Below are 26389 nucleotides of genomic sequence, written 5' to 3' on the forward strand. Positions count from 1 at the left end.
ATTGATTATTGACGAGATTTTAACAATTTTATTAACAAGGTCGTTTTGCATGTTTGAGTAGTTAAGGTCAGCATTTAAAAGTCATTAAAGCTTTATTTACGACTAACTTAAGTTCCATACAGCGCGTAAATTAATGTGCATTATGATGGAGTGACGTGAAACGTTTCGTGCGGATATGTCGCATTAGGTATTCTGGAAACGACGTAAAGTTTATTGAACTAACAGAAAATGCACAAGTTAGATAGAGCCGAAAAAATAAAAAAAAGAACTTCCACGAATAGAAACAAAAAATGCCGATCCACATTAAAAAAAGTAAATACGTGTAATGGTATTTTAAGTTGTCACCAGAAATGACAACTTTCGTTATATTTAACCGACCTTGTATATCTTAAAGTTATCAAGATAGCAATAGTGAACCCATTTTGAAATATAAAAGCAACTTTAAAGTCACCCTGTATATGTAACTTTCAAACGGATAAAAAAAGGCAAATAGTAAATTTTAACTTTTCTCAAGCTATTTTGGTAAAAACCACCACTACTCCATATACATTTACACTTCAAACGCTTTACAGGTTGTTTTCTTCTAAATATATCCCACGCCTTTCCCGGAAAAAATCTGCGTGTGATCATTCAAAGTGTCCAGTGCCCATGAATAATTCCTTTTGTCGGCGTATCCGATTTGACGGCACGTTTTTATTAAATATTAGGGCGTATGTGACCTGGAAAAAATCCAGAAACTAATAATTCAACTGGTTCAAATGCAGTTTTCTTTGAATTTTAGTAAATATACTTGATGACTCCTAGATAGCTATGATGACGGCGCATCTTGATATTATTATACAACCTACGATTTGAGCCGAAACTGAACATTTGGTATCTCTCTTATCGCTATGAATGGGTAAAGGATAGGAATAATGGAAGATTAGAGAGTGTTGGTAGAATCTCGGCACTCTCAATCCCAGAACTACGTATAAGGCATAATATTGATGGATAGAAATAAGGGTCGTTATTTGTTCGTTTAAGCTTTAGTCAAGGGGATTTCCCTAATGTTAATGAGAATACCAAGTTTTTTTTTTAATTTGTCCATACTGGATTGCGATAGCGTATAGCGTGCACCTTATTAGTAGAGCCCTATATATTCCCGTTGGCCATCATAGGGGGCGATTCGGGAGCGCCTGCTCTTCGTTCCAGATCAATATCGCTATCGCGTGACGTCACCGAGCTCATCGCTGCCATTGGCCGTGTCTCCACTCATCCCATTATTTATTAAAAGTCTATGAATGGGTAATTGCAACTGTGATATTTGGCCGTAGATCGTCGGACATAGGCAATCGAAATTCGAAAAAACAACATCCGGAAGTGATCTTCGCAAACGTGGTACCGGCAGGAACGATCGAGCGATTCCCGGGGATCGAGTCTGGAGAGCAATTCCGCATGCTGTGGTGCAGTTTTTCGGCGGTCTGACCAGGGGTGTTTCACAAGGCCTCGCTAATCTGGCATATACACGAAATCGGTGCTCTTCACGAAGTTGATTCTACAAGGAATCCCATTAAAAAAAGGTTTATCAATTCACAATGGAACATGTCACTGGAAGTCGAATTAGTATTATTGAACAGGGCAGTGACTGTTGTTTGCTGTGAGATGTTGGAAATGAAAAGTGACGGGTGCCGAATGGAGGGATAGAGGCTGGAAAACCGGGGTGATGCCCGTGGGGGGCTAGCATGGAGGAAGGGCCGGATTTGTCCCATTTGACTCCCGAAGAGCGGGCCATCATCGAGTCGGTCATGGTTCGGCAGAAGGAGGAGGAGGAAAGGGAACAGGAAGTCATGAGGTGAGTCACCATAATTTGAAACAGTATCACTCGCACTGATTTGTTGTAAAAAAATAAAGGGAAACAATTGTTTAGTTAAAAAAAATAAAAGATTTTGGTATACTTATGGAACGATATCCTCATGGCCAGAATATCTAGAATTTTGTAATTTAATTCTAATCTGCATATTTGAATAGTACATGATGCGTCAAATGCAATTTACATTAATAAAATTACAGCAAATTTGATGTATGCTGAAATTGAACTTTGCGACATTCCTCCTCGTTCTTAGTAACTTCTACTATTTCTCACTTTTCTCACGTCATGTCCGAAATCAGTCTCATTTCTTGCGTGTTTTCATTTCTCCTTTATCTTTTGCTTGCTCAAATAGAACTTTCTGTTAATCCCTTTTGGATTATTTAATTATTGTATACTATTTATTATAAAAATTACAACACCTAGAATTAATGCATCAATTTCCACCGAAATTAATATACATATTTAGTTGTAGTAATAGTACAATTGATCAGATTTTACACATAACGCCGTACGTTACATACAGGAAATGTTAGAACCAATATCATATATTCGACGTATTGGAAACGTGCTTTTCCTGCAAGGCAATGTATGACCACATATTGCTCTTATAACTATGACTCATCTATAACGTCGCAATGTTAATGTGCTTCCTTGACCTCCACGCTCTCCCGATCTTTCCCCCATAGAACACGTATAAGACATGACAGGAAGGAAAGTTACCACAATGGAAAACCCATACCGTACTTTAGGAGAGTTACGAAATGCAATTCAAGTTTACTGAAATACACTACTTCAAGAGAAAATTAACCATGTGCTTAGAAGCATGCCCAGACTTTCTTAAGGTTTAAATTCACAAAGTGATTATACACATTATTCGAATTTTAAAGACTTTCTGGACTTTGGTTCACTTATAAGTTACATCCTTTATTTTATGTAGTTTTGTCAATATGTTTACAAAGTTTTATTAAAATAAGCGCATTATTTCTAAGTTTTGCAATTTTTACGATAAGTAGTATATAAGAAAGTGAACAAAAAATTAATAATTATTTTAGTATATCAACTGGCATATTAAAATAAGAATAATTATTTTAATATGCCAATTTATCACCAACTTGTACATCAAATTGAATGTATTTCAAAAATGGCACGATACCTTATTCGAAAATTTAATAGTATAAAAAGGGCTTTTAATATTCCTTCGATAAGCATAAAATAGCAACAACGTAAGATATTATACAAGGTTAATTCAGGTTCAGGCAAAATATTACTCATAGAATTCTCGCGAAGATTTAGTTAAATTTGTTTTATGGTTGCTCAAAATGAGCAATTTTTGATATATGTACTGAATGTCAAAATCTCCCCTATTTACTCCGACAGTTTTTAAAATACTTTCTTCAAATTTTAACATAAAAATATTCATTTAAGTTTACTCCGCTAAACGGATTTACTAATTCTTTTGTAGTTCGTTACTAACCATTTCTTTCAGAAAATCCTTCAGAAATCAAATTCCTTGTTCAATTTAACACCTGAATCGTACTCAATTTTACTAACCAGCCGTTTTAGGTTTATTTACAAAGACATTTGGGGTACGAAAGAACAAACAGTGGTGAATACAAAAAAATAGCAAAATACGTAAAAGTTCCTACATTGAATAGAAATATAAAATTTTCAGAAAGAAATCATTAGTGACGTACTACGAGAAAATTTGTAGGGATACTAACAACATGAAAAACTTGAATCTGTAGGTTATAACAAAGGCTTGATACGTCTACTGATTTAAACCTTATCGCTCAAAATTTGACGCAGATATCTCACAAATCAGTCGAATCTAATTTGAAAGAATATGAAAAACTTTCGCCCTGTGTATATCGAAAACTATTCACTTTTGGCGCATTATGTGGGGACCCTCCTGTATAACCAAGACAAAAATTATAACGACACATCATTATTTTCCATTTCTTTGTTATCTTGAATGGATTGAATCATTTAACATATTTCTCATTACTTTCCACTGCCTGCCACAGTTTATGAATCAAACTGGCAAAACTCCAGTGTCAGGCCACAAATCATGCACATGATAATACGTATCTTTAGAGATATTTGTTTGAAACCAGACCAAAATCCTTGCCAAGATTGGTCCTTTCCCCGCAATATATGGCGCCAAAATGTTGTGCGTGGTTCAATAATGAAAGGGCAGCTAGGCGTTTTTGTCCAATGAATAAGAGCTTAGTAATTGATAAGCTTAGGAAAGATCTCAGTTTTAAGATAAACAAAAACCACTTCGTAGAAATAACAATTATTTTCTTTTCAGGAGAAAGGCAGATGAGGTGCAATCACTTGAACAACAAATACGTGCCAGAAACGAGCAACAAAAAAAGGCTGGAGTGGAACTGGAAGCTACCTGCCACATCTGCCTGAAGACCAAATTTGCGGACGGCATAGGCCACATTTGCAACTACTGCACGATTCGGTGCTGTGCCAGATGCGGGGGCAAAGTCACCCTGCGATCCGGAAAGGTAAAAATTGCGAAAGTTTCTTTAAGGTTCAAAATATCTAAGAAATTCGCTGGGAAATTTTTAAAATCCTAGAAATATCTAGGAAGTTTCTAAAATCAGGCAAAAGTTTTTAAAAACTTTGAAAAACACCTATGAAAAACCGCAAAGAATTTCTTCAAAGTCTATTTAGGAAAAAGCGAAATACTGAATAGGTGTGTTTTGGCCCTTCTAGCAGCCACAAACCACAGGATTGTGGCCCTTTGACAATTAAAGCAAATCACTGACGTTCACACGAACAAGTTCCATGTGATCCAGAGCTGCGTAGGAGGGCCATTTTAAACGTCCCTATGCGTGAGGCTTCCATGACGTAATCATAGGAACGTCCCTATTTCCAAACAAATTGAAGTCTTTTAACGAATACTTCATTAAAAAACTTTCTTCGTGGATAGACATGACGTAAACAGAGTTAACCTTCACTATCTCTATTCCAATGCAGCTATACGATATCGTGTTTCTATGCCGATTTACGTCTGTTGACTATTGCCGTGTCATTCATAAAGTGGTGTTGTGGAAAGACGTCATCCCCTCATGTCCCGAGCTCGTGGCTTCTTTGATAAATATTGGATGGTTGTTGTTTATGCAAATGCATAATTTACTCAAGTAGCTCTGAATATTATTATGTTGTTCGAACGGCATGACCGCTTTCATGCCTAGTTGCTGATGATCATTGTTGTCTATGCTGTTCATAGCAGATGAAATTTGATGGAATATGATGGAAGTTTATATAATGATAAAAATCAAACTTAGTTTAAATGACCGGACCGTTATCGGTTCATGACCTGACCGATAACATAAATCATTTTTTATAGAACTTATTGTGCCTATTAATTGCAGGTATGTTTTAAATAAATAATAAGCAGTTATTCGACTAATTCCCAGGATGTAGGTGTTCAAAGTTTAAAAAATGGCGAAAGATAGCCTTTGATTTAAAACTTTTCAGATTATAACGGGTTGCTCATTAGTGTGTCTAAATGCGATTCCTTAGGAAATTTAAATTTTAGAAGGAAATTTTTCATATCAGAGTTTTTGGTCGTTAAAAGGTAAGTATTTTAAAATTCTTTTCAAATGTACAAGGCCCATCCTTAAAGTATGGTAAGACCAAATTATGTCTTTTTAAATGGGACTTCTCAATTTTTTACCATTTTCGAATTTACCGTTAAATTTTAAAGTCAATTTATATAAACGATCTTATGACAAAAATTTACCGTTTCCGAGTTATTCGGAAAAATTCGAAAATTTTGATAGTCGCAAGGTTTCACGGAAATCCATACTGTCCCCTAGCCGGTGCAAATTTCAGAATCGGTCTTATGACATTCCAAGAGGACCCTGATAAGTTATGTTTTGACGGGTTTAATTAAAAAAAATAATTTTCCATAACCCCCAAAATAGGTCTTCGGATTAGCATGACTTCAAACCTCAATAACTTGTTTATTTGAAATGAAATACCCCAACTTTGGCAACATACTATGTGTGTTCAGAATCCGAAAATGTGTAAAAGTACGAGAAATTATTTTATTTTTATGCAAATGAGGTATTTACAACAAATTTTCAAATTGTTCTTCATTTCGATCAGAACACAATTGCACTCTTGCCAGAAAAGGCCCTTTTTTATTTACATAAGTACAGGGGTGATTAATTAATAATGATTAAAAAGATAATATTAATGACAAATACATTAGAATTGCTGTGCGGTTCTGTAAACAAAACAATGATACAGTCATCGATAGTCATGAAAAATGTCAAAATGGCACTGGAAGTCCCCAGACATCGCGTGACGTATGTCAATGATGACCTCACCGGTGCAACATTTAGAAGCCAAAACGGAACAATTTTCGGAAACTTAGAAACAGATGTGTTTAAGGATACAGTAATGGCAACAAAAGTTGTAGATTTTTGAATTCTGAACACGTTGCCGTTCAGAAAATTAGGGTATTCCATTTGAAATAACCAAGTTATTGAGGTTTGAAGTCATGTAACTTCGAAGGCCTATTTCGGGGGCTATGGAAAACTTCTTTAACTAAAAGACGTCAAAACTTAGCTTATTAGGTCCTCTTGCAACCCCATAAGATCGATTCTGAAATTACCAGCAATTAGGATACGGCACTCACTTCTATGAGACTTATGCAGTTATCATAATTTTTGAATTTCACTGAATAACTTAGAAACAATAAATTTTTGACATAAAACCCTTTACATAAATTGACCTTAAAATTTAACGATAAATCCGAAAATGGCAAAAAAAATTGATGGGGTTCTATTTAAAAAAACATAATTTGGCATTACCACACTTTTATAAGGGACCCTGTATATTTTAAAATACGCACCCCTTAATGACCAAAAACTTTGATATAAAACATTTCCTTTTAAAACTAAAATTTATTTAAATATCACACTTAAACGCACTAATTAACAGCCCTGTATAGATACATAGTACAAATGAGGTCTAAACTGTTTTTTCTACTTTTTTATTGGATATTTCAGCAAAAAAAAATTAATGCTCTAGTCGACTCTCCTTGTCGACAAAAATACTATTCAAAACCTATAATTATTTGCTTTAGTCTGTATGGGTGTGCATCCTCTGTCGCAAGAAACAAGAACTCCTCGGTCGTACCGGACAATGGATTCAAGGTGGTATACAATCTGTGATCTCAGATGCCGAAAACGCCATGATGAGCAATTTAATGCAGTCTGACAAACGTCCCAAACTGGAACGGGCTCACTCTGCAGCCGAGAAAGAGAACCAACCCCTCCAAAGGTCTGTATATACTCATAAACCTTAAAATCACAAATATTATAACTACATATTACAACTTAGATCCGGAAGCGGGTTGCGAAGGCAATATTCGGAGGAACAAACGCGAGCACCATCATGTGAACGTTACAAGCAACAATTCAATGATGAAGACCCAATGTTTTATCAAGGAGAGTTGGAAACTTTGATGCGAGCCCATCCGCATCTGATGCCTAGAATGTGAGTATATATCTGAATTTTTTAGGAGGCATGAAAATACTTTAATTGAATCATCATCAGGTATCCAGAACAAGATCCAGCTAATCAGCCGGATATTAGGCAAGAACGACTGCAGGGTCAAAGTGGGGGTGTCCCTAAGAAGCATAAACGACAGCCGAAACATCAACCAACAACAGTGGTACCTCCTCAACAGCAAATGCACTCCTATTCCAGCTCGGAGGAAGATTTGAAGAGCACTCCAGAGTACGGGAGCGACAGCGAAAAAGGTACGTTCTATCTTCGATAAATTCACTTGATCAAAAAACGAAGTTGTTGCTCCCATTTATATAAGTGATATGTTTTATCTGTGGTTATTTCTAGTTTATATAGCTATAATAATTTAATAATTTTTTTGGGACAAATAATATTAAAGAAGTTTCCCTATAACAGCTGCTGCTTGGAACGCGTTAACCATTTGTTTGTAAATTTCGGCGATTTTAGGGAGTCTTCAGGAGAGCTCCGACGGGGATAAGCTATCAGAAACTCTAACGCAACAGGCGCTGCTCGACGAAAAAATCAAAAAATTTTTAGCGGTGAGGGTCGTTTTTCGGCTCTGTGGATGTTGTCTCGTTTTTTTATCTTGTTGCATCAGTGGCGTATCAGGCAGAGATACGCCGCTGGTTTGCATGCGACGATGCCGATGATCTTTTGCGGTGTTTCACGCAGCTTCCGCACATTTTTTCTCTTTCTCTTTGTCTGTCTAATGCATTTCGGTTTTGGGCTATTTTTGTACAACATATTGATCTCTATTTACAGCTCTATTATTACCGCGACAATCAGATTCCAGTCAGTTTGAATCAAAAGGGTTGCCAGAATTTGTTTCAAAGTTATTTTTAGAATTGACAGCTATGTATGTGTCTTGAACTTGCATCAGTTAATCTTCAATACAAAAATAATACTTTCTCATGACCCCCTTCGAAAGTAAACATACCAAACGAAGGTGGTAGTAATCGCGAAAACAAATGCTAACACTCGCGTGTGTTAGGAATTTCTATTACAGACATGTGTTAAGAAAAACAAATGAGCGATAAACACTATGCAATTGACAAAAAATAAAGTATATTACTTGCAAAGAAGCTTTTTAACACTCGCATGATTGCTGTTCTCGTGTGTGATTCTTATGTAAAGAGTTACTTCCTTCGCTTGTTATGTCAATACCTCAGATCTTCCAGGGTATTTGTATACACGATTATTGGAAAGTCTGGACATTGAAATGGGGCGTAATTAGGTACCCTGTTTATACTAAACTCCTTAAACTCGTATGAAATACATTTTGAGATCTAATACCATTTCCAAACTTCTGAATAACCGTGATGAAATATGAACTATGACATTTTGAAATTTAAAAAAAATCCCCAACTGGCAATTCCTCCACAAAAAAAATCGCCTGCAGCATAGGCTAGCTAGACTATCCTATGCCTGCCTTCTAGGCGCCGAAACCGAAGACTGGCCACCGTTGAGCCACTACATAATGGCCCCTCCACATCGACCCTTACAAGACGTCACGGCTGACAATCGGGGTTTCACCGAGCGCCGGAAGAAAACGGTCCGTTTCGACCATCAGGAGGCCCGGCAGGGCTCTCAGGGTTCCCAGGACTCTCACCGAGACTCAGGGATCGACACGTCTTCCACTTTTACCTCGAGCGAGGACTCCACACGAGGAGACTTTCCCAAGGTGCTTAATCCGTAGGACGTGCCCGCCCTCTACGTAGATCACGCCTATAGGAGAAGTCCTTCCTTGTTTTGCATCATAGCCTCGCATAAATTCGTTTGCATGTCCTTTATTTCGTCCTCTCATTTATGCGCACGCACGTCGCTTCGCTCAGCCAACGTTTGTCTGTCTAGTAGAGTCACAGTGGCCCTTTTTCCCTTATTCGATTCATTTCCCTAGCATCCTCATCAATGGCAAGTGTCGACGGATGGAACAAGAATGCTCGGTCACATGATACTGAGAAGGACTGGCGTAGAAGCGGCTGGATCCAGTGCCGCCATTCTTGGCTTGAAAGTGATTGGTGGCAAAATACTGGAGAACGGATGCAGAGGGGCGGTGATTGAAAAAGTCAAGAGGGGCAGCATCGCGGATGTTGAGGGGCAACTCAGACCAGGTGAGTACAATTTGACAAGTCACTTTTATATTCCTTTACATTCCCTACATTTCCCTCTTCATAAAAGAGAGTTTAATAAGAAATTACTATGCTTTGGGCTTTAGTATCTTGCAACCTAAATTTACAGATAGTCCATTATAAGCCTACACGAGTGTCTTGGCAATGATATATGTATTTTCTCAAAGCTTCTTCTAGCTCCTAAATCTCTGAAGACGTATCTGTTTGGTTAGGCATCTTGAAAGAGGAAAAAATTAGGCAAGATACACAAGGAACACGAATTCAGGCTAAAAATGACAGAAATATCACTGGATTGTCAAGTGCGAATACGTAGAACGTAAACGGCGAATATGTAACAGAAAAAATAGTCACGTAGACTGCAATCTATAGGTACATATCAAGACAAATACACGTACGTGAAGCGTAAACTACACACATGTGAAACGTAAACTCTGGGCTTGTAGAGCGTAAACTACGAATACGTAACTCAAGCAGAGACGTAGAGAAATTAAAAAGTAACAAAAAGTTTCGAACTACTTGACCTAAGGCATTATTACCGACTTAGGTACATTTCAGCTCTTTGTCCAATGGCCCACTTTATTCATTAGCTTCATGATCATTCTTGTTTCCCACAATTTCTTTAGTGAAATTTGCAACATCTTCCTTGTTCTCAGGTGACGAAGTAATAGAATGGAACGGCAGAGTGCTCCAAGGGAAATCCTATCAAGAAGTAGCGGACATTATAGCGGAAAGCAAACAAGAAGCCAACGTCGAACTGATAGTGAGCCGACCAATGGGCAATCGAAGGGTGGCAAAAGCATCGTGGAGGCAGTTTGCTGCCCAAAGAGGTACGCACTCCGTAGTGGCACACTTTCTTATATCAATCTTGCAGTTTACTTAGATGTCTTTGTGTATAGTCATAATATGGGAGCAACAACTAATAAATTCTTCGCTAAAGCTTTATTCGAGTCTTTGGCAGATGAGTAATTGTTTTACCTTTAGGCCAGCCCAATGTTTCCTGGCCTGATTCGGAATTATACGAGAGACCTCATGTCTTAGTCACCTCACCAGGAAGTCCGGACCGACACGAGGGACAACCACCGTCTCAGGCACCCAGCAGTGTCGGGGGTAGAATACAGGTAACTTTTACCGAAAAAATGTTCCAGTTTTTATATAATAAAACTTGGAAAATAGATTCGCCTAGGTTTCGACGCCACAACGCTACAACTTTTGGTGACAATTGTGTGCGCTACGGGGCTGAGACCAAGAGCAGAGCAACAACCCCGTAACCCTTATTGCAAACTCTTTCTATTGCCCGATCGATCAGAGAAAAGTAAAAGAAGGACAAGGACTCTAGGTGGTAAGTTAATAACTACCATACAAAACGACTTGCAATTTGGCAAGCTTATAGGCACTACTGAACCAATGTGGAACCAAACCTTCGTCTACTCAGGCCTCCGAAGAGCAGACCTCAGAACTAGAGCCCTAGAAATTACCGTCTGGGACTACGTGCGATACGGGGCGAACGACTTTTTGGGGGAAACAATCGTGGAGCTGTGGCCCATGGATGAACAACCGACGTGGAGGCAATTAGGGCCTCATGAAGAGGTCGCCCTTACCCCCAGCGAGCATCTGTCACCCCCGAGTACCGGCAGTCGATTCTCAGACAGCGACACTCCTTCAGAATGTGAGATTGAAGGTAGTAGGGAAAGAAGAGGGGCCGATGGGGCAAGTGTTAGTAGTGTAGGGAGCTCATCTAGTCCTCCAAGGGAGAATGAGCGGAGGTCGAGAAGGGACCAAGATCCGATGATTCCTTATCGCTACAGGAAGGTGAGTTATTTTTTTGGGTTGAAGTTCAAAATTTTCTCACCAATACCTGGAAACTCGGATTGAAACTCACTGGGAGAATGAGTAAAATACTCCCAATTTAGGAGGGTATGTCAGGACATCGGTCCCATTCAGCTGCCCCTGGCGAAACTCAAACCATTCATCACTCATCGCGATCGCGGTCAAAATCACCGAGACGAATGCCTGTGGACTATCGGTCTCTGTCACCTCCCGACTGTGATGCTACCGTGATTGCAATGGCGGGGGTGCGTTTTAAGTCCAGATCAGCCACAGCCACCCCTACTGGATCCCCCAAGAAAAGGCAGCTCCCACAAGTACCTCAAGCTCTAGCCAGGGCCCTACAAGTGAGTTACTGCAATTTTTTATATAGTTTTTGATTCATATTCGATTATAGGAACGAGTGTCTCAAGATTTACTGGAGGATAGAACAGCAAACAGTAGGCGGGTACGATACACGCATTATGCCTATAAAAGTTCGGGTTCAAGCTGGGAAAGGCGCTACAGTGGATTGAGTGATAGCGATCTGACAACTAGTCACGTGAGGTCAACCTGTCATAGAAGACCTTTGTCGCCTGATAGAGATAGAGATCCATTGGGATTAGGAGATTTTGATAGTGACATGGAATCTGTGGTGTCGGTAACGAGCAGTTCGTTTTCAACGCAGAGTGAAAGACCCAGGGGTAATAGATCTTCTGGGTGAGTCTTTTAATTTTTTCGGCATAACTATATGATACTGCAGAGTTTATTGTTTTATCTTGCTCTGCAGCAAATCATCCCGAAACAGTACCCCAGAAAAAAATCTAAGTAAATCGCTCGTTGCTGCTAAGGCAGTAAAATTCAATCCCCAAAACATCTACCATCATTTCGTTCCTATCAAAAAACCCAAACGCTTATTGCCCAACCCTGCGGATTTCATCAAACACATTATCGTTCTCTCTTCCTCTAAGTCTCTTGAGACGGACAGGAATTCCGAAGGTGACGAAGATGAAATAACAATATTGCCCATGGCAATGAAAACTGCTTCACCGTCAGAGCCTAAATCAACTGAGCCGCAGGCTACACCAAAACAAAACTTCATGGAAAGTATCTTCCAAAAGTGCTCTTTGGAACTGACAAAGCGGGATAGCTTGGAAAGTACAGATTCAGGCTCATTGCCAGCCTTTTGTAGCAGCAGCAGAAGTTTGCGGGTTGCTAAATCTCTATTTAAACGCTGCTCCATAAATAGCTTCGAATCAGACACTAATAACCCAGTAGATGACGCTAGTCAACCCTTAATTAGTGGCTTGTCTCTCCCCAGCACCGAATACACTTCATATTCTGGGGGATACCGCACCCTGAGAAACTCTTCAGCCAGCGACAGAGGCAGTGACCGGATGGACTCATTGTCGGACCATCAGCATAGCTATCAGGAAGATTTGGAGCCGCATCACCATCATCATTATCATCACAGGAGGGAAGGGACGGTCAAGAGGGGGCAATTCACTAGAAGTTTGTCGAACACGGAGGCACCTTCCGAGGACAAAGCCGGTGAGTATTTATTTCAATACCTTATAAAACAATAAAGTTAGGAACACACTGTTATGCTCACTTACGTGAGCTCTCATGATGTATAATTACTAGAGCAACACCAATACATTAACATCATGAGTTCACGTTCAATTAACTCTCCAATTTTAGTCTTAAATTGATTTCAATCTCGATAAGGAAGAACGTTTAATTGAAAAATCTCAATATATCGAAAAGTCATTTGGTTAATCCGAGATTTTCTATCACCGATTTTTCTCTATGATAGATGGCAGTTTAAGTGATACCGCAGTGATTTCGCTTCACGGTCTGGAAGTACCCCAACGAGATAGGAAAGAAAATCGGGATCGAGAACGCGACAGACTTAGAGAAAATCAGTTTTCAGGTTTAAATAAAAAGAGCAACTCTACCAGTCAGCTCTCAGCCACCGGTAAGAGATCCAGATTTCTGTGTATACTCTCTGTGTAAACCGCGGCAAAGTATATCTGTTGTAGATGTGAAAATAACATATCCCTTTAATGTTTTCCTCTATTTACTCAAACTCTGCAACATAGTTTATTTAGTCACTATTCATGTATAGTAGATGCTTCTATATCCTCCCCCAATAGAGCTGGAGGATAGAGAAGACAATTCCACTCTTTAAAAAATACGAATGACGATGCATGTAGTTTAAATGTTGTTTACACCTCGATTCAATTGGGTCAAATAGCACGTGTGCTCTTCCTTAACCACCTATAGTTCCAACTTCCTATTTAAAAAAGAAATCACGTGACCTGCACAGGTCGCAAAAGGCGAATGGGGTTTGGACGAAGAGGAAAAACTTCCTTCACGGTGCATCGGTCCGAGGAGGTACTTCCAGGGGATGTAACGAGACTTTCCAAACAGGGTTCCTCTGCTTCTAGTGACGGCGAAGGCTCTGCTGATGGTGACAGGTGCTTAGAGCTGTTTTCCAGATATTAGCTTTTTGGGTTGGATTCAAAAAGCATAATCATTGTGAGGCATAAAATTTGCTTAAAAAATCAATTGTACACTGATTCAACCCAAAAAGTAGATTTTCAGCCCCAACTTCACCTAACCCTTCCTCATTCTCCTCATCCCTGAGCAAACACGTGTTTAGGTACATAGAGAGAATAACTTAAGTGTTAGTGATTCGAGTTCAAATCCGTGTTTCATATAGAATTTTTTATACGATAGTTTGACAAGACACTCATACTCTCACATACAGGGAAGGGAAACGTAGAATAGCCATATCTAAATGCTGATGATTAGTGCTATATAGAGCGTCCGCGTTGGTAATCTTTCGTCCTTTTTGTAGTAGTTGTTTACCTTTGTAAACGCACTTTTAGATTTTCTTTTGCCTGTCCCCTTGAATAGCGATCTTAGTAGTTTTTATAGCGCTGCCGCTTAGTATTGAGCTGATGCGTTAGCGAAGGCAAAATAATGCTAATTAAATATAGTTATCAGCGATGATTTCGCAGCTTCTTTGTAGACTCGATTATTTCAAATGATGGGGGTATCTCGTAAGTAGTAAATTATCGCCTCTGATAGTTTTTGAGCAAAATCTATTGTACTTACATGAGACCCCCAACCTGAAATAAACTAGAAACTATTTAGAAAAAAAATATGGTCACACACATTCGATCCGTGTAACGTGTGATGAATATGACTGATTTCTGGCACTGCGCAGACACCGGACAAAGTAGAAAGCGCACCTCTACCACGACACCACCGAGCATCCTGAGGTCCCAAGAAGTGGTCCCTGTAATTCCGACAAGGTCTTCAGAGAGCAGCCAAAGGGCCTCAAGTTTAAACTCAATTTCCAGCTCAGAGGGATCTTCGTAAGTTGCGTTTGTGTGTGTGATGGCTGATGGTTCACAGTGTTGCATTGTGGGATTTTTGTTTTTGCCTGACGGCGACGAGTCCTGTTTCTTTGATGTAAGCACAGGGTCGTCCAGATAAAAATGCTTGTTGTTGTTAAATGAATTTTGGAAGACCCTGTATACAGGATCGTGTGACTGAAGCTTGCTCGCCTTTTTCTTCATCTTTCGACCGGGGCTGGTATGTACCTACGACCTAATTTACCCAGCATGTTAATACTAAGTTTTCCAACTTCACATTTTTTAGTTATGTGCATGTAATTGAGGCACCGTATCTGAGCACCTGGACACGAAAATTACAGTATATTTTTTACACCCACTACTCAATTACTCACTCAAGTAGCCCTAGATTTTGGCCCGGTTTTCTCTATCTATCTCTCTCTCTATGTACATTCCTGTGTTTGCTCTACATTTCTGAGAAACAATCTTTGTCCTTAAAACCGCATTTCATTTCCAAAATCGGCTCTGAAACGCGGTCCACACATTCTCGCGGGCCACTTCAGAAGTTTGGAAGCATGTCCAGATTTTTGAATGACCGCGTATAGTAATATTACTGACCCCGAAACTGTTGGTTAGGTGGTCGCCATCTATGAGGTTAGCCGGAGAAGGTCAACTGTCAGAATTCATTGAAGGGTTGGGGCCTGGACAATTGGTGGGTCGGCAAGTGCTGGGTGCCCCATCCTTGGGGGATATTCAATTGTCGTTAAGCCATCAAAGAGGAGTTCTGGAAGTCGAAATCATCCGAGCCAGGGGACTGCAAGCAAGACCTGGTTCTAAAGTGTTGCCTGGTACGGCATATCACTTATCATCAACCTGCCAGTTTTTAATGTCTTTTTTAGCTCCTTATGTTAAGGTCTACTTAGTATGCGGAAAGAAATGTTATGCCAAAGCGAAGACGCAGCAGGCACGCCGTACCCTCGACCCACTCTACCAGAATCAACTCACCTTCAAAGAAGATTATAGAGGCTGCATCTTACAGGTAAGGAAATGATACTCCCCATGGGAAATAATGAGTTCAATGATTTGATTAGGTGACAGTATGGGGCGATTATGGGCGAATTGAAGGCAAGAAAGTATTCATGGGCGTGGCACAGATTATGCTCGACAATTTGAACTTGAACGACATCGTTTTTGGTTGGTACAAGCTGTTCGGTACTACATCACTGGTTAGTAAGTTAAACTTCAATTTCCATAATGGACATATTTTGTGCGGATGAACATAAATGTAGGAAAAGTTAGTGGTAAAATGGAAAGAGAATGTTGGGCAATAGGACGATACGTGTTTCTACTTACTGGTATCATCAGACATGTATGCGCAAAAAGTAGATGCACAAACATCATGATTTACATATCTAAAAAAATTCACACATTCGAGTGTAAGTAGTATGGAAGAAACTGAAACTTAAATTTAAGTGTAGAATTTTATGTATATTTGTTTTACAAAATCTACAGTTTAACCGGACAAAAGAGGTTTCTTTTTTAATCTTCAACAAAACACATCGCTTTCTTAAAAGTAACAATATTTTTATATTAAATTAATGAGAAGACATTGACATTTTATGTGAAATATCAGATCTTGTTAATGGACCATCAAGGTTGTGATAGCAGTTATTGCTTCTCGTTCCTTAATTTCTAATAATTGAAAATTATTTCTGCAACCTCGTTTTGCAATGGTTTAAGAGATAATTGTATGCACTAGCTCTTTCACATAAGACCACAGAAGAAAGCTTACTGATGTCTCAATAAGATTTTTATTTTAAATTGATAAAGATTGACATAGCATATGACTTAGACCAGATGCAGCTTCAATCATAATTTAAATGATGATAGATAATACCTTAACGCTCCTTTAAACAAGATGTGATATTCCACATAAGATGTCAATGCCTTCTCTGCAACCTAACAGTAAAATTTAGTCGCTTTTAAGAAAGTTAATAACTTTATTCCAACCCAAAAAGATACCAATTGCGAATATTCAAAAATAGTCAGAAATATGTAAGTGCAAGGAGCCTCTACGCTTATACTGCACATCAGTTATTTCTGACTGTATAGGAACTTTTTTCCTTACTTTTGACCCAAAGAATATCTTCTTAAAGTTACACCATATATTTAGGAAACATCGTATATAGTTTGATTTATTGGACAATTTAAATCTCAGAGGAACACCATTTACCTGTTTTTCTTTAGAATTACTATTCATTTGAATGGAAAACAAATAAACTATTCTTGATATAATTAAAATTATATACAATTTTTCCCTCAGTTCTTCATGGATTCTAATTTTATTGCGGTTACGTTACATATATTCCAGGTTTACAAACACACAATTCCCCTTAGTTCTATATGATAATACTTCCTAAAACCACAAAATACATGTATGGTTCGAAAATTGAACACAAACACAGATTTTCACCTTGTTTTCCTTTGTGGTCTTGTAGATAGTGTAACAAATAATGCTCCCTTTTCCTTATTTTAGCAATGATTTTTATTTTTAGAGATAAGGCCGGACTAAAGGCGAGAGTTTGCCTCATTGAATAGGTAAGCGAGAAACGCAATTTGCAACTACACCAATATACTAAAATTCTTTTGCTTTTCTTACAGAAGGTTGAGAACTTTGTCCCTGCTCAGTTGGCCACTATGGACGTACCGAAGTGAGAATTAAAAGACGTTTAGATATTATTAAAAAAGGACCTTTTTAACAATTCAGTGCCCCGAATGTTTCTCGTGCAACCGCCCCACGTAAGATATACACAGGACTATAATCAGAAGAGACAGGCGTTCCAAGGGGCGGGAGGGTGCGACGAGGAATGTCTGGAGTAGCCAAATCACGTGAACTTGTATTAAAGCAAAAGAGATATAAATATATTATTATGATAAATAAAAACGAGAAGGAAAAGCTTTCTTAGATTTAGCATAGTGTAAAGAAATTTAAAAGGGTGAAATTAATGTAGATACTGCGCACACATACATTTATAGCCTCACCGAAAACCATCATATCGAAGTATGTATAATAATATACAGGGCGATTGGTAGCGAGTGACACAAAGGTCGCGACGGCCGCGTCTCTCCCTCTATCTCTTTGTGTGCTTTATTGGAATTGATTACAAACAAATAAATGCTTTTTTACTTTTCCGAAAGGACAAGTTAGGGGGCGTCCGGGTGGCCCCCAGTGTTGATCGTATTATGTAACACTTATAGAAATAAAGACGATGTTATGTTTGGCTGTTTGTAAATCCCTATAGCTTTTGGAGCAAACGTTGGATTTTTGTGTTTTGAGTTCTAATGTAAAGTCCATTTTTAAGAACTCAGAAAAATCACTCAAAACCGGGCTTAAACAAATGTTTTTAAAGATGGACTAAAAAAATAAAAACCCAAAGAACCAAAAAAATCATCAAATGAACTTGTACAGAAACATCGATGTTAATGCGAACTTTTTTATCAAACTAAACTAGAAACCCTGAGATATAGGTATCCAACAAAAACTGTTATATTAATATTAAATTATTATTACTAAAAAACCTTGTATATCAGAGCGCATTTTTGTATTTCTAGTTGTTTTTACCTTGAGTGTGTCGTAGACATTTTATTGTTGCCTGATATCGAACACACGGTTTGTTGAGGTCACGTGATCGACGTTGTACACCCTTGACAAACTGTTGTAGTGTTTCGGTTAAGTTTGCCGCTTAGTATTATATTGGTAAAATAAATTAGGAAAAAAAACATTCCTTTTCGCGAAAATTTAGCAATAGAAGCTTCAAAGTCGGCTTTGATCCAAAATATTGAAAAAAAAACATTTTTGACACGTTTCAAAAAACAGGACTACATTTCTCTTGTTTGTGTGTAACAGGCAAATTCTTGTGTAGACCAATGAATGTTTTTGATTTGCGGTACTTGTTTAAGGTACAAACAGAAAAACATTCATTTTTCTGTGCAGTGATAATAATTATTGTGGGTTTTAGAAGATTCGACAGAGATTAATAATAGCACAAATGGATGAATCGTTAAAAGTGTGGTGTTTGCGTTGACTTCCGAACTATTCAGACTATTTGAGGACTAGTGAATAATAACAAAAATATTTTTTTTAGAAAATGGCTTTCCATGTCATTCTGGTTCTATAACTACTACCAAATAAAACAATTATACCTAACAATTAACAAACTAAAAAACATCAACCAATTTGATCAGTTATATGTATATACATAAAAAAAATCAACTCTTGATCAATTGTTCTTCTGTGACATCTAATTATAAGTCAGTGGAATGGTCGAGTGGAGTAGTTATAGAGCCACCCTCCATTCCCCTCTGTTAGTCTAGTAGTTAAGTAGATTTTTACAACTTCTTATTCTTTCATTTTTCTTTTAAAATGAATTTTTTTGTTCGGATCTCCAAATACAGGATCAGATTACCAATAAACCACAGGTGTACTGGGTTAAAATTTGCGACCACTAAACTATGCGGAGTGAACAACAATTTAATTTTCATAATATTGTAGCAATCTTTAGAGAGGAAGGTCAAAACTGATTGAATAAACATTGCGGTTTATCTACTATCCTTGAAATGGAGCACCAAATTTCCAAAAAGAACCATACCTATAGTACTTCTATTTTTAATCAGATTTCGAGACTGGTGAAACTGAATAAAAATTTATCGTTTGATTTTGACAACTCTCTTAGAGGGAAACTGCGCTACTGATTTTTTCTTGTATTGCTAATATGGTGTTCCGCTACTGTTCTTAAATACAAATTCCATTCAAATCAGCGTCATATTGGGCAAAATTTCAAAACAAATTATATAGCCTACATAGAAAACAATAATTGAGAATTTATCATAAACCCACAACTTATGGCTCTAGCACTGCCTTTGAGATTTAAGGTCACATTCCACAAAAGCTAGAGGAGCACTAGCCTAGATTTCAAAACGAACGAAATTTTATGCAAAAATCAAAGATTGATTTAGAAACTCTTGTATCAATCTGATGAGGCGAACTACTAGGACCAAATTCTATATAAATCAAAGGAACATTACGGAAGATTTTGGAACTATAAAACTGCATAGATATAGATCTAACAAAAATTTAATTCTAAAAAATAGTTGAAGCGAACTATGGTACTTTTGTCACGAATATCTAATATAACAGTCGGCTACTCTATTTAAAATTTAATACTACATTTCATGTTACCCAGAGACGGGCTAGACTAGATTTTCGCACCAAATGAACCGTGACACGAATAATCAGGGCCGACCTTAAATCCCCCTCTTTGCCATTTCAATATTTTTGCAAAATTTTTAATTTATCAAGAAAAAATTTTTCACATTTTCTGCAGTCATAGAAAAAGTATAGTGTGAAATACATGTAAAAATCGGTTATAACACTTGTAAAACATTGTGCCACTCATCTCTTTCTCGTATCAAAAAACTGTTTTACCTCGTGTGAAATTTTCGGCACTAGTTGCATAATATACTATTTGCAATTTTGCAGGTTCGCCGTTCCAATGGCACCTTCATTGCAAAAATTTAATTTCAATATCAAACTGACCGATAATAACGTTCCCATTCTCCCATTGTAAGAACAGTTCGGGGGGTGCAAGGTGTATTGGAAATGCCATGTCATGAATAAATAAAGCGTGACATAAATGAGGGCTGTTGAGCCCTTAACTGTTGGGAAGTCAAGTGCGACCATTCCAAATTGAATTGTTGTTTCAATATACGTATAAATCCATTTGTTTAGCTATTGTTGGGTCATGTCGAGCAAGTAAAACTATTGTCAAAAATGGTGCATATCATCGGAGTGCATATTAAAATTATTATTATTATTAAAAGTCCACTAAATGTCCGTCTCTATTATTCGTTTACTATCGACTGATGTATCCCATTATTCAGCCCCCGAACGGGCAAGACAATAAATAAATGATCTATCGAAAAACTCGAATTGGATTTTATTTTGTTTAAGCATAGCTCTCAATGAACATCAACTTCAGCATAAATACAGTCAATATTGTCGCTCTTTTGAGACAACATTCGAATAGGTATTTGAAAGCCAAAAATGCTAATGAAGCATGTACAGACTAAAGCTATTCCCAGCACTGTATTATCTCATGTCTGCAAATAGTCATTTAAGGATTGACTTTTTTTCAAATTAACTGATTCATTATTTAATATCAATTTTCATGCAGCTTTTAATATTAACAATAGAATAACTGATCAAGCTTTGCAGCACCAGGCTAGGTCGCCTCCAAAAAATGATTTGCTGGATTTCTATTATTCAACATTCGATCTGAAACCACCCGACCATGGCAAGGTTTATTAGCTTACCGATTTGCCAACAAATCGCTATCGCAGACTTCGCTCTTAGTAGCGAATTAGCGCTACTGCATGAATTTCGTAATTTTTAACATGCGTTTTGTAATTTAAACGTTTAATTGCAGCAGCTGGTTCGGTACCACTGCGATAACGCTATGTGTACTAGCAAAGTAAGCTATAAATTATTTTATGGGGAAAGGCACGTAAGAGGACAAAACTAGCGTCATCACTGATTGCGAAAACTTTGAGAAGGACGTAGCAACAATGTTTCACTATTTTTTGCTATCCGCCTTAGGTCTGTGACTGTTAACATGTTTGTCGTAGGTTTTTCCGAATTTTAAGTTTGATTTATTAAATTTTTATTATAGCTAGAAAAATCTTTGCTGCCCTTATGCTAATTAGAGTAAATAATTGAACGAAAAAACTGAAGAAAACTGCTGATTTTTTATTCTATAAAGTTTGGGAAGCGCTGACAGTAATATCAGTAGACCGTTCGGTGCACAAGGTTACGTAATACGAAACAGCAAAAAACCGGCTTCTTCAATTATCTCATTTGAGTGGACACGGAAGTCATGCAGCAGGGACACCTTGGCGATCGCGTGGATTGCCAAATAAAACATTTCAAAAATGTTAAGGTCTCTTGCAGTCCCTGTCTAGCTTAATTTATGCGCCATCAGCAATTTCGGCATTGGCCTTGGCAGTTTTGCATTCGCAGTGGGTGGTACCAAAACAATATAGAGAAATTACCCTAAAAAAACCGAGTGGCTGTCTAGACGATCCAAACAACCACACAGTCAACCCAAGTGGAAAATTAACTCAACAAAAAAAATCCCTTCTCCCGCGTGACCGCTCCATTCTCCCCCATTGTGAGCCTGGTGACCTAGATTATCGATTGTCCCTCCCCTCTTTTAGTTTAAATCGAATCTATGCCAGGGAGTTGATGACGTGAATCCGGGTTACAGCTCAGCTATTTCAAATTGGAAAAAACACCTCAAGGCCAAGGTAATTATAGGTTTAAGTTCGGATTCTTGGCTCATATTTATATGGCTTGGCTTAGGTCAGGAAATTTTCCTTTGCCACCTCTATGAGAGTAGTTTACATAAAATTTTATCAATTTGCGATATGTAAAATCCTCTACATGCGATTTAATGCAAGCAGGGTTCGGCAAACGTGTGCGTCATCCAGATAACATTTATTAGTATTGAATTTCCTGTTAACTTTCATGAAAGTATTATAAACTCTTTGTCGTCCAGATTAAGCACTATAACATTTTTTCAATTTGGAACCTGATCAATCAAACAAATTACACCGAGCACCTCCGACCTTCATACCAAATAGAAATTATGAGTTCAAAACCTGTTCCGTCCGGCTAATCCGGCACGATTTGTGGTTGAAATAATGGCAAATTACAGACTTTCGCCGGATTCCAACGCAGTAATCTATTATTAATATTACCGGCCATAAAAGGACTTTTCTCATTACACATTCTCTTCTGGCACTGCGATTTGCAATTGACCGAAACTACTATCTACGGCAAGGTCACATTGGAAGGTTATTTTCTGCGCCAAGAATAGCCAGCAAGAGACGTATGCACGTCTGGAAATTTACTTAAAAAGGGAGAAAACCCACGCAGGAACTCTACAAAACGTGGGCAATTCTGAGTGAAATTTATTTCCCTAATGCGTAAATACACCCACGTGAAGAGGAGAAAGCCAGAGGTAGCAATAACGACGTCATTTGAAAGGGCTGAATGACGTTGAATGTAGTATAATATGTAGGTTGAAAAGGGTGTAAATTTGGGTGACATAGTTAGAAATAATTCAGTATTTTGAAAGTAGCTATGAAGAGACAAAATTATTCTTATCGATTGAATTAGTTTACAAATTAGACATAGTGTGCACAATTCAACCAAAATGTGACAGAGACAGAATTTTAGCTGATAGATGAATCAAAAACAGATAGAAAAAACAAGAAAACAAAATTAAGAGAACGAAACTAACAGGAAGAGATTACATAGTTGAAAGAAGGTTACAAGTAATGAAAATCGTTGTGCGAACTTGAAGGAATTTAATTTTCGTCTCTGAACTAGGTACGAAAATAATGCGAAGGTGATATCATGTTGCTTTCAAACACTTAATTTAGGGCCAATTTTTCAATGTCCTGCTAGAATTGTATATAGGGTATATCGCAAGCGCATTAGCCTTAGCCTAAGGAAATCTTGCCGAAGCAATTTTGAGGCAAAAACGTCTGGTGAACATATGCACTAAACTCAAATGTATTGAAGCTACTAGCATTTTAGTTTTTTAAATTATTTTATGAGGTATAAACACAGCGGATAATCGAATAAGAATAACTAAAACGGAGTGATTAAAAACTAACGGAAATCTTTACTACTGTCCTTACTACAACTGTTGATTACACTTTAACTTAAATTCGATAAACACTCCGTCTGTCAGTTATCTGTTAACTGACAACTGTCTCTCCCTAACTGAACATTGAAGAAATGGTCGTTCGATAGTTTAGATCCAAATTATTAATGTGCTATTATATTTGGCGTCGAGCTAGTTTCCAGAGAAATCATGATTCTAGTCAATCCCTTCGACGTTTTACTATTAATAATTTTACTTAACATTTTTAAAAAAATTTTACAATGTTTTCTACTTTATTCTAGATATAGATTTAGAGATAGTGAATATTTATAATTTCTAAATTTTTGGAAGTGTTCTTTGTTGATTACATAGTGAAAATCTAGATGCTTAAATTCGTGAAAACATGCTTTGTTATATAATATAGTTAGTTTAATTAAAATGTATTTACCAATAGGGATGGGAGGTATTGAATCTAGCACAGACAGAATTTCATCGTGATAATTTCGAAAGTAAAAGAAACATTTTAAATTGAATCAAGGCTATAGGTATCGTCGAGTTCAAATATTGTCACAAACCTGTAAAACTCACTAAAACGAATAAAAATGCATGAACGTATACCAAACTTAAATGATAGAATTAGAATACAATGTTATCTACTCATTGTTATTCACATAAATGGTAAATAAAACACCGACTTTCTATGTATATCACCTTCACTCTCTCGCTATTCGGCAGATAATCTCAAATCATTCTGCTATTTACATATCAAAAAATCTTGACTGACCCTGAGTTAATCGTATTCCACATTTTAGGGTACTACGTGTCCCCTCTTTTCCAGAAGTGATAAGTACAATTTTTCAATGCACCCGCAAATCCTAAATCAGTTGACAGAGATCAGTAATACAAATGTTATAAAAAAGTATCAATTCTGCGTTACTTTGATACCTTATGTGATGCTGTCCATTCATTACAGACTTTCTTCAGATGTATTAGGTTCTGTCGGTACTCTTGTCTTGTCCGTCTTTTACTTATAGTCACTACTTTTTCAGCGATAACACGAAAGACCCTGCAGCACCGAACAGATTGCAAATTACCATTCACGAGATTCATGTTCCAATCTCCAACTGTTATTACAGATAGATTAATATTTAATTTATGTAACATGTCTTCAAGAACTTTAATAAAAACATTAGATACCGCCGTCGAAGATTTGTAAATAGAGGAAATAAACAGGGCGTTAATTAACTACGGGAGTGAACTTTGAGGGATGATCTTTGAAGAATTTTAAAAGAAAAATGTATATTAACATGGGTCCGCAAGATTTCAAGATATAACCACATTTGTAATGATGATATTACTGAAACTTTTGGAAGTATCACGTTACTATCCTTCAATTCCCGTCCTAATTTCCCCGTTCGATTTTCCTGTCGCATACTAAGATTGCTTAACCTGAACGAACACACACATAAGTTAATTAATAAATAATGAAAACAGCGCAATGTACTGCTTTTACTGCTGGTTAAAAAAATTATTATGGTATTGTATTAGTCAATAAGATAAAATATTTCGTTACCCACAATTTAGCTACATCCTACGTATCTCCAAAATAGCGAAAAAATGTTAAATTACATAATAATGTACAACAAAATATCTCAAAATGCCAAAAGCATCGCCTAGTCGGTCATTATGAAAGTAATCATGTGCAGATCTACAACAATGAATTAGTGTGGGATTTCCACTGTAATAGCCCGGGTTTGAGTACAAAAGTCACAAAAAAATTTCTTGCGTGAGTGTCACCCTCGCTCGCGATTCGTACGCAACATTTCACGCTCATACGTGATAAGTTACTTTTTTCGCTTTTTATGCCTATTGGTCTAGAATGCGACGAGAAAAATCAAAATTTACCCAATACGTTCACATTATTATTATTACTATGCGACTATTTTTAGGTTTTTATACTCTAGCAATGCTATTTGAAACACACACAAGCACATTGTGCTTTAATGAGGCCTAGACTTCGACCTCAAAGTACCTTCCACCTTTTTAAATGCCGTTTTATGTTTGTAACGATCTAATTAAATGCATTTTTGAAGCATTTCAACCGGGTCAAGCTGCTAGTATTGCATAATACCACATAGTATTTGAAATGGGACAGCAGGAAAAGGCGCCTTCACAGATTCCATCCGGTCACTCTATTGGGTCAATTCAGCTTTTTAAGCCTTGACCCAAATATGTGGAACTAGTCCCCCACGCAACCGTATAGAAACCGAGAAGGATTCATAAATTGACTGCAAGAGAAACAACATAGATCGGTTGTATAACAATTATTATGTAAATACTCGGGGCATAGTAAATTGTATTGAAACGACCTTGCTTTCGTTTTCTGCTGCAATGCAGAATGTCTACTTTACATTTTTTTCAGTTTTTGTCGCGTCATAACTTTGCAGTTAAAGGTGACCAGGCATTAATAATGTCGCCCTTAAACCACTTTGCAACTCTCTCTCTTTGTTTCCGAAATCCCTGCACTAACCATTAAAAGAATTTCACCCTGTATGTAACGTTTTTCAAATTGCATACAACTTGCAAATCATCGAGTGATCACTTTCAATCACTAACTTGAATTCAAGCAGAGATTAATTGCAACTTCAACACTTGATTCAAACACATTCAAGCTTTGTGCAAATTCTTTCCATTGGATTACATTCACATTTGGACTTGAAGATGAGTAGGTGAGGGAGATATTATTCTAAATGTATTAAATTTTTCTGTAGTTTTCTACATTCGGCAAAAAATTATATTTTATACAGGAACAACTGAACAATTTATTAATGTTATTTTGGTTAGCGTAGCTGGCGTAACCGCATGACTGAAAATTATGGTTCCAATAACATGTTTTTGAAATGAAATGATGTCATGCATGAACTCAAACATTTTCCAAAACACACTATGATGTTG

The 26389-nt window shown here is 37.4% G+C and overlaps 1 protein-coding gene across 9 annotated transcripts; it reads left to right on the forward strand.

The window, feature by feature from the left end:
- Positions 1-1206: 1206 nt before the first annotated feature.
- On the forward strand, positions 1207-20694 carry Rim (Rab3 interacting molecule). 9 transcript variants are annotated; one of them, XR_010752756.1, is made up of 23 exons: positions 1208-1559; positions 1604-1831; positions 4161-4365; positions 6963-7159; positions 7220-7375; positions 7436-7641; positions 8845-9089; positions 9306-9519; positions 10191-10364; positions 10519-10655; positions 10711-10876; positions 10928-11346; positions 11448-11708; positions 11759-12060; positions 12662-12891; positions 13157-13318; positions 14576-14726; positions 15342-15553; positions 15605-15744; positions 15797-15931; positions 15995-16087; positions 17261-17303; positions 17367-20694. XR_010752756.1 is itself a non-coding variant. In XM_066402409.1 (21 exons), exons 1-20 carry the CDS (start codon positions 1722-1724, stop codon positions 17275-17277), a joined length of 3843 nt encoding a protein of 1280 aa, XP_066258506.1. In that variant the 5' UTR covers positions 1208-1721; the 3' UTR covers positions 17278-17303; positions 17367-20694. The 9 variants fall into 9 exon arrangements, 2 of the variants coding, with proteins under 2 accessions (XP_066258506.1, XP_066258508.1); XR_010752755.1 differs by having other exon boundaries at positions 1617-1831; XR_010752760.1 differs by lacking the exon at positions 14576-14726 and adding an exon at positions 13670-13820 and having other exon boundaries at positions 1207-1831; positions 10711-10873.
- Positions 20695-26389: the final 5695 nt, after the last annotated feature.

The sequence above is a fragment of the Euwallacea similis genome, chromosome 26 (assembly GCF_039881205.1).
Source record: "Euwallacea similis isolate ESF13 chromosome 26, ESF131.1, whole genome shotgun sequence".
NCBI classification, from domain to species: domain Eukaryota; kingdom Metazoa; phylum Arthropoda; class Insecta; order Coleoptera; family Curculionidae; genus Euwallacea; species Euwallacea similis.

Coding starts and splice junctions, on each gene's coding strand:
- Rim (XM_066402409.1), top strand. CDS start 1,722: ATGGAGGAAGGGCCGGATTTGTCCCATTTGACTCCCGAAGAGCGGGCC. Junction 12,061..12,661: donor AGGGGTAATAGATCTTCTGG/GTGAGTCTTTTA, acceptor GTCTCTCCCCAG/CACCGAATACACTTCATATT. Junction 15,554..15,604: donor TGGTTCTAAAGTGTTGCCTG/GTACGGCATATC, acceptor TGTCTTTTTTAG/CTCCTTATGTTAAGGTCTAC.